Consider the following 12,287-nt stretch of genomic DNA (forward strand, 5'->3'; position numbering starts at 1 on the left):
ACCTTATCCAGTGGAGGCACATGGGATATATGCAATGGCCCAGTAAGGCCATACCAGTGTTTCAGCTACAGCGGTGGGGTCTGGCTTCATTGGCATGAATGTACCCATAATGACTTGACATTTTGTTTTTTATTTTTTTGTTTTTATTGGCATTCATAAGTCATGTAGCTGAAACACTGGTATGTTCTTAAGGGGATATTTGCATATATCCCATGGCCCTCCACTACAGGAGGTTTAAGGTATTACAGACTGAAGATTGTAGCCTAGTTGGGTCTTTCTTGCAACTTTTACTGAATGGTCTGTGTGTGTGACCTTTTTTCTTCCCTTTTGGTTTACAATGTTATTACTGAAGATATTGAAAAAAACTAGCAGGTGATTGTGTGATGCTTGCAGTGATAGTAAATTAAAGCTGCACATCACCAGGGAACTGCATGCAACAGTAGAGGAATAAATAACAGCATCAAAGTGACTGCAAACCTGTAATATATAGTGTTGTAAAGGTTCATCTCTATAAAGCATGAGTGATATTTCTCATGTTTTCTAACTCCTTTTAAAAAACTAGGCAAAACTGCACACATGTTCTTTGTTGTGCTTGCCTCTTACAGTATTTTTAATGAAAGAATGCAATGTTTCAGTTGATACTAAAAACAAATATGCAAAGAGTTACAGAGTTGGTGAGATAGAAGTGTGATTGTGCAAGGGTAGATCCACTGTAGATGGATGGGTATTCAGTCAGCCAAATTTAGTGCAGACAAGGGTGGACAGACCATTTTATTTAACCTCTACAATGTACTGCAGTGCATGACTCAATAGTTATCATCCATTTCCTTGGTCTACTTTTACAGGTAACTGCATCAATTATATTTACTTTAAAAGTTCATTTTAATGTACTTGACCACAAGTGAATAAAATTGCTACTCTGTGTGATAAAATCATTTTCCCTCTTTCATGTGCTATTATGTTATTTCTTTTTTAAAATATCACTACTTTTTTCCAGTGACAAAAACTGAATAACTCTGAAAAATCCTTTTCTACAAGCTGAGGATCTTATATCCTGTAAAATGATTTTACTGCCCAGCATAATTCAGTCTTGCTTTTATGTGCACACTTTGGGACCATTTCTCTCTCTCTCTCTCTCGGCTATGTTATTTTACATGTCTGCTGAGGAGGAGCCTGAAAGGTATCTGCCTTCTGAAAGGCAGAGTAAGTGAGTGAACAACTGAATGAGTTAGAAAGAGAGAGCATGCGAGGCCCCTCATCAGGAAATGTGAGCGGAGCTCATGGAAACTGATAGGGAGGTACAAAGTGTTAACTGTAGTAGTGGATGTGACAGCCGGCACAGGAGGACTTAGCTGCTAAGTGAGCACTGGATATACATTCCCGAACGGATTCAAGCAATGGGCTACCCTCCCTGGGCATCTACTGCTGCTCTTCTGTCTCTGGTGTTCCTGGGTTTCCTGACTGTGGTAACTACATTCTTTTACTTAAAGCTAAAGTTAACTTTGTTTCCTTATATTCTTCCTTCCTGTACCAGAAGTGAAGGTATGACCTACAACATGGTTGAATTAGCTTAAATCATCAGATAGTTACCTGCTATGATAGCCCTATAAACTGACTCAAAGGACAGAAACATTTGATGTAAGTTGCTAAGCACGATTACACTATATATATATATATATATATATATATATATATATATATATATATATATATATATATTATGCTGTATAGAGGCAAGAACCACATTTTTAAACCTTACTGTTAAAACATATGTTTACTCAGTTTATGAGGAAAAATAGATGTGTTGCCAGATCTGTGCTATGCCACGTTTTTTGAAAAATGTTACAAATGTACAGGACTGAAATTTATGTTATCATACAGGAGAAATACTATCTGTATAGACATGTATAATTAAAAAAAAACATAAATAGTACAATGTCTCTTTGAAGTTACATGAACCTCAGTTTAGGCACGGAAAATCAAAACAGCATCAAGTAACACATCAAAGGCAAATATTGCATTTTCTAAATCTCTTTTAGTTTGTAAAAAAAGTAGCTGTAAACAAAACCTCAACAACCTTCACCTTAGTTTTGTTCACATGTAAAGTAAAACAGCATGCATTTTCTATTTTCTATCTGCATACAGTACAACTGGATATAATATAATGACGTGTGTACTACTAGTACAGTAGTACATATGGGTGTTGCATCCTTATATCACATGCATACACATGTACAGGCATGAAAGTCAGCCTAGCAGAGATATACTGTATCAATATATGAGAGATGAAATGTAGGTAATTTTCAATGAAAAATACTGGAAAAGGCATGAATGAAGAAGAATGCTTTCAGCACTTCCTGCTGTGGAAGTGTACACAGGCCATTTATATGCTGCATAGTCTTCTGCTTAACGGTTTACTATTATAACTTGATAAACAATGTTCTTATTGCTTGCAATGAGGTGCTATAATATTGTTAACTCCTAGCTTTTGCATCACAGTTCATTGCTCTGATTCGGTTTCAGTTTAGAGGTTTGGGAAACATCAAGCACTTGGTATTAGCTGGTTATAAAGCTGCATTGTGTGCTTGGTGCATAAAAAGCCTAAGGACTCAGTATACGGCAACAGAGCTTCTTATCGGGAAGTAACTTATCCAAGTTTCTCTTCTTTGTATGTTAGCAAAGGAACAACTGTGATTGAACCGCATATATCTCAGAGTGTGAGCTGTTTCTTATACACATGGAATATAAGGCAGCAAACCATGCACATTTTTTTCAGATTGTCCCCATCTCTGAATTATTTGTAGCATGAGCATGTGTGTATGTGAAGAGGCGGGAGTTAAGACCTGAAAGGGAACGGTTTAAAAAAAGCTAGAGACAGAGAAGACCAGCAGTAGTACATCTGCAACTAGTTTATGAAATGAAAATAAGCTTTTTTTAAGTGTTCAATATTGTCTTGCCTTTGCTGATACATTTGTTTTTTAAGCTGCCTACAAAAATAAGTTTTCAGATCCCATACAGAGTTAGCATACAGAGTTTCTGCTCCCACCCCCATAAGGACTACTATTTTCTGTAATCTGTCCCTGCTTAAAGGCTAGTAGAGTGCTGTGCAAGTTATTGTTCCACATCAAATGATCCCAGTTCAAGAAGGAAATGTCATAGATCACTGAAAAACATACAGCTGTTTTAATGATGCAGTGCAGTTTTTTCCAAGTCTGTCCTCCAGTAGTCATATAGTGTCATGTTTTAAGGCCAGTTGCTGCTTGTGCTGCAAACCTGGTTTGAATTTCATTTTGTTACTTAAAATGAAAAGACCATTTTAAGTGTTTCCAACTAACCTTTAATTGTTTTATTTTTAGAGCTGAAACCGTTGCTTAAGTAAGCATAAAATGCTAGGACATGTAATGATTAAAATGCACATGCACTGAGTCACACATTCATAAATCTTTTTCATTTGTGCATTATGCTTTTCTCTCTCTTGAAGTGTTCATGGAAACATCTTATACATACAAATGACCCATTTTCAAAGATGCCCCTTAAAATAATTGCTGGTTTGAAAGATATGATACAAATGAGAGAAACGTGATAAACTGTATTGCAAAAGCAAACTACGTGTCCTGCTCTGAAGGCACTGAAACATCATATTTCTTATATTTGTAGGCCTAATGTTCAGCCCAGCCAGTATGGTCTCACACACCCTCACCAGTTATGTTAGTTCCACTAGGCTGTTCAGAATTAAGAGCTTCCTTTTATTTCTCTTTCATTTTAGATACTTCTAAAAGCAACAAATCCACCTCAACATTTGCCAGATACTAAAGTGCTGCTAAAACATATTTTCATTTTCAGCTGAGCTTTTGTGAGATGTCCCACTTCCTGATAAATAAACAAAAGGCATAATAAAATGTTACTCCCCAACACCCCATTTAACCAACTACCTCTTCTTTTCTACTTGGACTCTCAGTTACTTTCATTTTATCTGAATTCCTTCCTTTAGATAGCTGCATGTATGTAGCCATTTCAGTGGAAGTACTGAACTATAAGGTGTTATGACTGGATGGTTAATCTGATGGTCATCACACGAGCCACTGCACTGTGCCAGGATGGGAGGGCTGCAAAGAGTTGAGTGGAATGTATATATATTTGAGATTGCCAGAATAGTACAGAATGCTCACTGTGTCATCATTCCAGTGGTTGAAATTTCACAAAGCCATGTCCTTGTTCTTAGTGGAATTGTGTCAGCTGTGATCTGCAGTGTCCTGTTATTGGCATATCAATTTTGTTACTGCAATTTTCCACACATAACATTGAAAAGATAATAAAGTGCGGTGGTGGTGCTGCGGTAGCATTGTCGCCTCACAGTAAAATGTTGTCCTGCTCGATTCTCAGCTAGAGCGCCTTCTGTGTGGAGACATGCGTGAATGGGCATAGCTTCGTTGAAGGTTATGCGTCAGGGCTGGCAACTCGGCACGTAAAAATCCACTGCCAATCATTAGCGGACCGGAGTTCCGCTGTGGCGACCCCTAACCGGGAAAAGCCGAAAGACACAAGAACATTGAAAAGATAATGTATTTCATGGTGTTCAGTAGTACAGTAGCCACTTGCACATCCAACTGAGTTCATTTTGGTGCTGCGTACCTAGCACTGCATTTGCTATCCATGTTCTTTCTGGCACACTCATTCTTCTCTGGTATCAAGTGCCACTCATCATCTTTCTCATTACTGGCTAAAGGTCGCTATAGCCTGCACTGATATATAATACACCCCGTTATATTCTTAGCTGTTTAGGAAAATGTGTTATATAAATGGACAGTATTATAAACATATAAAAATAAAAGACTGTGTTTGTCCTCTACTTTTTCTTCTACATCCTAATACCTCAGCATGTAATAAGATGTGTATATTCAGTAGGTCATTGCATCTGCTGTGTAAACCTTCCTTCTCATTCACTGAAGAGAATTAAACAAGCTGCTTGTCCCCATTAGTAGCTAGCCTTAAGTGTAGTCTACACTATCACAGATACTCCTGTTTACCTACTCCATACCCTTACTTCAAGAGCTTTGATTGCTTTTGCCCTTATGCTCTTGTCTTTGTGCAGTCCTCTTCATGTAAACTGGACCTTGTCTATCTGCTGCCCTCAGATGAACTCTCAGAAGAATGAGCAAAGAGACCTTCAATGATAGATCCATAAAGAGACAAATGCTACACTGCCCTGTGCAGCAGGACAGCCGACAGTGCTGAGTGTCAAGTGTCTTAAAGTCCATCTCTGGTATATCAACAGGACCGAAAACAAAACGGAATGCCAGAATAGTTGCCCCACCCCTTTTTTTGTCTTCATGGGTTGAGTTAGTAAGGGGTTTTGCTGAGTAGCAAGCTATGTAAATTAAATGAAGTTTATATGCCTTCACTTCTTCATGCCAGTATACTGGAGTTAGTGAGTGCAATTTTATCTGTCCTTGGGTTTATTCTATATATTACATTTCATGGGAAGGGGCAGAAATGTGGTCCAGTGCAGATCGCCAAATTATTAGTCTGCTGACACAAATCATTATCACCAACCAGGAAGTGATAATATTATTTTGCCCATTTATCTGTGTTTAGTGTGTGTGTGTGTGTGTGTGTGTGTGTGTGTGTGTGTGTGTGTGTGTGTGTGTGTGTGTGTGTGTGTGTGTGTGTGTGTGAGTGATCCAAACTGGCAGGGGACTTCTATGCATTTTCAGCCAGTGTTTGAGGTCAGGGTGACATGAAATTCCAAGAGACAATGTGTTACAGGCAGGTATACTGCTAATCTACCAAGATGTAAGAAAATAAGGGCACAAACATTTTTTTTTTGCAGCTGATTTGGGTGTATACAGATACATTATGTATGTGGAGCCCCCATGCTTTGGTATAATGACTTTTAGTCTGGTTTAGAAATGCTACATAAAGTTTACTGAGCCTGGCTCATCATAAGTTTAAAATTGGACACTCCCCCAATGGGACTGATGCTAAAACCCATTTTCAGTTGTACAGTGATGTGTAGTGCAATATGTTTTCTGATGTGTTGTTGATCCAGGAACTGTAAGATATATATGCAGATAAGAGCTCCCTCTCTCCCTCTCTCTCTCTCTCTCTCTATATATATATATATATGTGTGTGTGTATAGAGAGTGTTGAGTTTCCCATTTTGTCAAACTATTGCTGATGTGTCACATTTTTTCGACTTTTATTTTAGTGGACATATGCTGCAGTCAGGTGTGTTCACCAATAGCACCACTGTACCAGTAGTTGTATAATCATTGGATTATTATCTGTAAGTAAGAAAATATGGGAACAAAGCCCTCATATGTGGGATAGTGGACAGCAGAGCACTCCATATAAAGGCATACTGGGAGGTGCATCCAGTTTTATTATTTCATCTATTGTGTCTGTGGTTTGACATGATTTTTTGCTAAGACTTATTATGGAGGGATGCAGTAATACATAGTGAGACCAGTTGGCATAATGGTTAAGGTCTTCGCCTCTCATGCATAAGGTACAAGGTTCATTCCTGACCTCCAGCCCATGCCTGTTTGGAGTTTGCACATTCTCCCTGTGTCTCAATGGGGTTTTTCCCACGTCTGAAAAACATGTTGAGTGTTTCCATCTCAAACTCACCAATGACTGGAGCTGTGGGCAGCAGCACAGACTCTACATGGTGCCCTATAGGGAGAAGAGTTGTACAAGACCATCCACTATGGGCATTTACTGTGGTGCACAGTATCCTCAAGATAGGATAATGTGGATCACAGACTGCACGCAACAGCAGGGCTAACCACTTGATGGTGTAAAATATGGCTCTAGGTGATTTGGTCATGTTGACTAATGACACCAAAATGGGCAAGGGTAGTTACTGGTGATAAGTGGGTTGAGGACCTGGCCTACTCTGACCTAAGCCAGGGACACTTGCTAATGGTGAGAGGGGTATATGTCCTCCTATTGGTCAGTGTGTGCCCTCCATAAAGCCCAGCATCCCTGGGTCAGTAAGCTACTGTCCAACCTGGGTTACCTGGGATAGCTCTGTTGAGCGAAAGCTGGACATAAAAACAACCAATCTGCCAAACATAAACTGAGAATTGCTACACTTAATGCAAGTTCACTGACAGAATGCAGCTTGGAAGTGGATGACATGATGATACTGAGGAGGCTGGACATCCTATGTATCCAAGAGATGAGATGGAATGGCAGTGCAGCAAAGCCACTTGACTTGGGATCCAGACTCTACTACTCAGGAGGGGGACAGGCTAGAAATGGTGTAGGAATTGCGGTGAGAGAGGGGCTTCAGAAGGCAGTGAGGGATATCATCAGAATTAATGACAGACTCATGGCAGTCAGACTCCACTGTAATGATAGGGCAGTATTCATAATTTCAGCCTATGCCCCACAGCAGAGTTGTGATGGTGAGGAAAGAAAAGAGTGCATTCAGTCAGCAGTTGCAGGATTTACTAGATAAAGCAGGTCAACATGAATTGGTGTTGATAATGGGTGACTTGAATGCACATATTGGGTAGACAGAACAGGATATGAGGACTGCCTGGGTCCATATGGATGGGGTAACAGGAATAAAGGAGGAGAAGCCATTCTAGACTTCTGTCTGCAAAAAATTGCTTGATAGTAACCAACACATGTTTCAGAAAGAGAGACAGTCACAAGATCACATACAAGAGTAGCCAACATGCAACTCGGGTAGACTTCCTCCTAGTAAGGAAAAGGCCCTGGGGTAGAATCCATGATTGCAAAGCCATCCCCATTGAAACATTTGGCCCACAGGATAAACCACTAGTTGCCACAATCAGCTGCAAGCAGTGGTCAGAGAAGACTCTAATGTCAACAGAGACTAGGCTGAAGACCTGGAAGTTGACTGGAAAGAAAGTACAACAGTTCAATGAATTACTCAGGGCTCTAGCACCCCAAGAAAAGGAGGAAATAGGTGGAGTTGAACAAGAATGGCAGCACCTAAAAACAGCATGTGTCAGGACTACAGAAAAGATATGTGGCCAAGCCAGGTATGGAAATAAGGTACATAAGGAAAACTGGTGGTGGAATGCAGAATTCCAGGAAGTCATCAAAAAGAAGGAAGGAGTGCAGGAAGAAGTGGGAGATAGAAAAGACTGAAATAAGCAAACACCAAAATGCACTGAAACACACCCGTTTAATAGCAAAGCTTTCAGGTACAAACCCTTTATCAATACTCATACAGGTTACAAATAAAATCAAACATTTAAATAGAAGCCAACAAAGCACATGACCAGCAGCCAAAGATCATGTGATGAAAATTTGTGTTTAAAAAATATGTTTAAAAAAAAATATATATATATATATATATATATATATATATATATATACATAAACTTTAAAATACAATTATTTCAGTACTGAATGTTGTAATTTCACTAATATAGGCTTTAGTGTGACAGCAACATTCAAACCAGGTATCTTGTCAGCTGAAAGTCTTATATTAGTGAAATTACAACATTCAGTACTGAAATAATTGTATTTTAAAGTTTATGTAGATATATATATATATTTTTTTAAACACATATTTTTTAAACACAAATTTTCATCACATGATCTTTGGCTGCTGGTCATGTGCTTTGTTGGCTTCTATTTAAATGTTTGATTTTATTTGTAACCTGTATGAGTATTGATAAAGGGTTTGTAACTGAAAGCTTTGCTATTAAACGGGTGTGTTTCAGCGTATTTTGGTGTTTGCTTATTGCTTATTTCTATCATTGGCAGCTGGTTGGATTATTAGATAGAAAAGACTGACCAGGCTAGGAAGAACTACTTTCTTAGCTTCTTTGTTAGACAACCAGAAGTTGCAATAGCAAAGAATAGGGCATCAGAGGCACTCTTCCAACTTTTGGAAAGTGATTCAGTTAGGGGCACAAAGAAACTATATCAGGTTGCAAGGAAAGACAGAAAGATAAAGAAGATAGTCAGACACCCTTCATACATGTTGCAAGTGACAACCTGCTCACTAGTCCACAGGACATCAAGGGCAGATGGAAGGAGTATTTCCAGCAACTTCTAAATGAAGAAAACCCCACAGAAGCTGTAGTGCCCCAGAAACAGACTACGATGAGAGAAGAGAAGAAGAGTAGCCCACCTTAGAAGAAGTGGGAACAGCACTAAGTAAAACAAAGTCAGGAAAAGCAGCAGGCTCAGTTGAGGTCACAGCAGATATGATAAAGATGCTAGATGAGATAGTGGAGAAATGGCTCCTGAGGGTAATCATAGCAGTGTGGAGAGAAAGGAGTACCCCAGATGACTGGAGAATAAGCATACTCCTGACAGAGTGCAAGAACAAAGGGGACTGATAAACAGATATGCAGAGTAGTAGAATATAGGATGGAAGGTAAACAGTTTGGATTCAGATCAGGATGCAGCACAATTGACCTGATGTTTACAGTGAGACAGATACTTGAGAAGAAGCTAGAGATGAGGAGAGAGTCAAATGGGCATTCCAAGACTTGGAGAAAGCATATGATATGGTCCCAAGAAAGCTGATCTGGGCCGTACTGTGGTTATTTGAAGCCACAGAAACATTGGTAGAATTAGGGTAGGCTATGTACAAGGACCCAATGACTCAAGTACAAACAGTGTTTGGCTTCACAGCGGAGTTCCCAGTGGGAGTGGATGTATACCAGGGTTCAGCTCTGAACCCACTGCCGTTCATACTAGTGATGGACTACATTACCAAACAGGTCGGAGGGGACAGATCAACAAAGTTGCTGTATGCTGATGATGTGGCATTACAGGCAGACTGGAACAGGTAAACAGCTTCAAGTATCTGTGAGGGGTGGTTGAGGAGAAGGGAAGTCTGAATGAAGAGGTCAAAGCTATAATCAGAGGGGCTGCAGCCAAATGGCATAGTGTCTGGTGTAGTCTATGACAGAAGAATGCCAAAGAAGCTGAAAAGTAAGGTGTACAAGACAGTGGTGTGACCAGTACTACAGTATGGTACAGAAACCTGGGCTGTAAAGGCAGAATAGTTGAAGAAGCTAGAGGTGATGGAAATGAAGTGCCTGAGAAGAGTGGTAGGATGCACACTGTGGTTCAGACAAATAAATTAGGACATAAGAGCAGAAACAAAGGTAACTACAATTGCAGAAAAGATCAAAGAGAACAGATTACGGTGGTTTGGACACATGCAGAAAAGCAGAAGACAATCTGGTGAGGAAGACTTTGGACAGACAGGAAGAATATAAGAGGAAATCAGGATGTCCAGCAAAGAGGTGGATGGATTCTGTGAAAAAAATCTTCAAAAGTCAGTCATGAGTGTTGAAGAAGGCAGGAGCGTGGCACTGAATCAAGAGAGTTGGTGACAGTTAACATGATACCCTGACCCCATGTAAAAAAAAATGGGAAAAAGGGGGCTGATGATGGTGATAATTATTATTATGATGATGATGATAATGGTATAGTAAGTAGCACTGTTAAATGGAGGGGCTGATAAATGCAGGGGATTGGTGTACTACAGCAAAGCATTATATTACATAGACTGTTATAGGAAGGAACACTGTTAAATGGAGAAGACTGGTATACTACAGCAGTGCTTTATGTTACATAGACTGATATAATAAGCAGCACTGTTAAGTGGAGGGGACTGGTGTATTACAATAATGCTTTATATTACACAGACTGGTATAGTAAGTAGCACTGTTAAATGGAGGGGATTGGTGTACTACAATAATGCTTTATATTACATAGACTGGTATAGTAAGCAGCACTGTTAAATGGAGGGAATTGGTGTACTACAATAATGCTTTATATTACATAGACTGGTATAGTAAGCAGCACTGTTAAGCGGAGGGGATCGGTGTACTACAGCAGTGCTTTATATTACATAGACTGGTATGGTAAGCAGCACTGTTAAATGGAGGGGATTGGTGTACTACAGCAAAGCATAATATTACATAGACTGGTGTAGTAAGCAGCACTGTTAAATGGACGGAACTGGTGTACTACAATAAAGCTTTATATTGCATAAAGTGGTGTAGTAAGCAGCACTGTTAAATGGAGGGGAATGGTATACTACAGCAGTGCTTTATATTACATAGACTGGTATAGTAAGCAGCACTGTTAAATGGAGGGGACTGGTGTACTACAGCAGTGCTTTATATTACATAGACTGGTATAGAAAGCAGCACTGTTAAATGGAGAGGATTGGTGTACTACAGCAGTGCGTAATATTACATAGACTGATATAGTAAGCAGCACTGTTAAATGGAGGGGACTGGTGTACTACAGCAGTGTTTTATATTACACAGAGTGGTATAGTAAGCAGCACTGTTAAATGGAAGAGATTTGTGTTCTACACCAATACTTTATATTACAAAGACTGGTATAGTAAGCAGCACTGATAAGTGGAGGGAAATGGTGTACTACAATAATGCTTTATATTACATAGACTGGTATAGCAAGTAGCACTGTTATATGAACACTTGTGTACTACAGCAGTGCTTTATATTACATAGCATGGTATAGTAAACAGCACTGTTATATGAACACTTGTGTACTACAGCAGTGCTTACATAGCATGGTATAGTAAGCAGCACTGTTAAATGGAGGGGACTGGTGTACTACAGCAGTGTTTTTTATTACATAGAGTGGTACAGTAAGCAGCACTGTTAAGTGGAGGTGATTGGTTTACTACAGCAGTGCTTTATATTACATAGATGGGTATAGTAAGCAGCACTGTTAAATGGAGGGGACTGGTGTACTGCAATAATGCTTTATATTACATAGACTGGTATAGTAAGCAGCATTGTTAAATGGAGGGGACTGGTGTACTACAGCAATGGTTTTATATTACATTGACTGGTATAGTAAGCAGCACTGTTAAACATAGGGGCTTGGTGTACTACAGCAGTGCTTTATATTACATAGACTGGTATAGTAAGCAGCACTGTTAAATGAAGGGGACTGGTGTACTACAATAATGCTTTATATTACATAGACTGGTATAGTAATCAGCATTGTTAAATGGATGGGACTGGTGTACTACAGCAGTGCTTTTTATTACATAGACTGGTATAGTAAGCAGCACTGTTGAATGGAGGGGACTGGTGTACTACAATAATGCTTTATATTACATAGACTGGTATAGTAAGCAGCACTGTTAAATGGAGGGGACTAGTGTACAACAGCAGTGCTTTATATTACATAGTCTGGTATAGTAGTCAGCTCTTTTAAATGGGGGGAGTGGTGTATTACAGCAGTGCTTTATATTACATAGACTGGTATAGTAAGCAGCACTGTTAAATGGAGGG

At 39.4% G+C, this 12,287-nt stretch overlaps 1 protein-coding gene across 1 annotated transcript in view; it reads left to right on the plus strand.

The window, feature by feature from the left end:
- The first annotated feature begins 1,251 nt into the window (after positions 1-1,251).
- The window catches only part of ADAMTSL1 (ADAMTS like 1), a 4,128,157-nt gene continuing 4,117,121 nt past the window's right edge, over positions 1,252-12,287 (plus strand). Inside the window, exon 1 of the mRNA XM_044061207.1 lies at positions 1,252-1,466. Coding sequence (XP_043917142.1) covers positions 1,398-1,466 — 69 coding nt within the window. The 5' untranslated portion in view covers positions 1,252-1,397. The remainder of the gene's footprint in view (positions 1,467-12,287) is intronic.

This window comes from Protopterus annectens, chromosome 2.part0 (assembly GCF_019279795.1).
Source record: "Protopterus annectens isolate FY-2018-M chromosome 2.part0, PAN1.0, whole genome shotgun sequence".
Classification (NCBI taxonomy): domain Eukaryota; kingdom Metazoa; phylum Chordata; order Ceratodontiformes; family Protopteridae; genus Protopterus; species Protopterus annectens.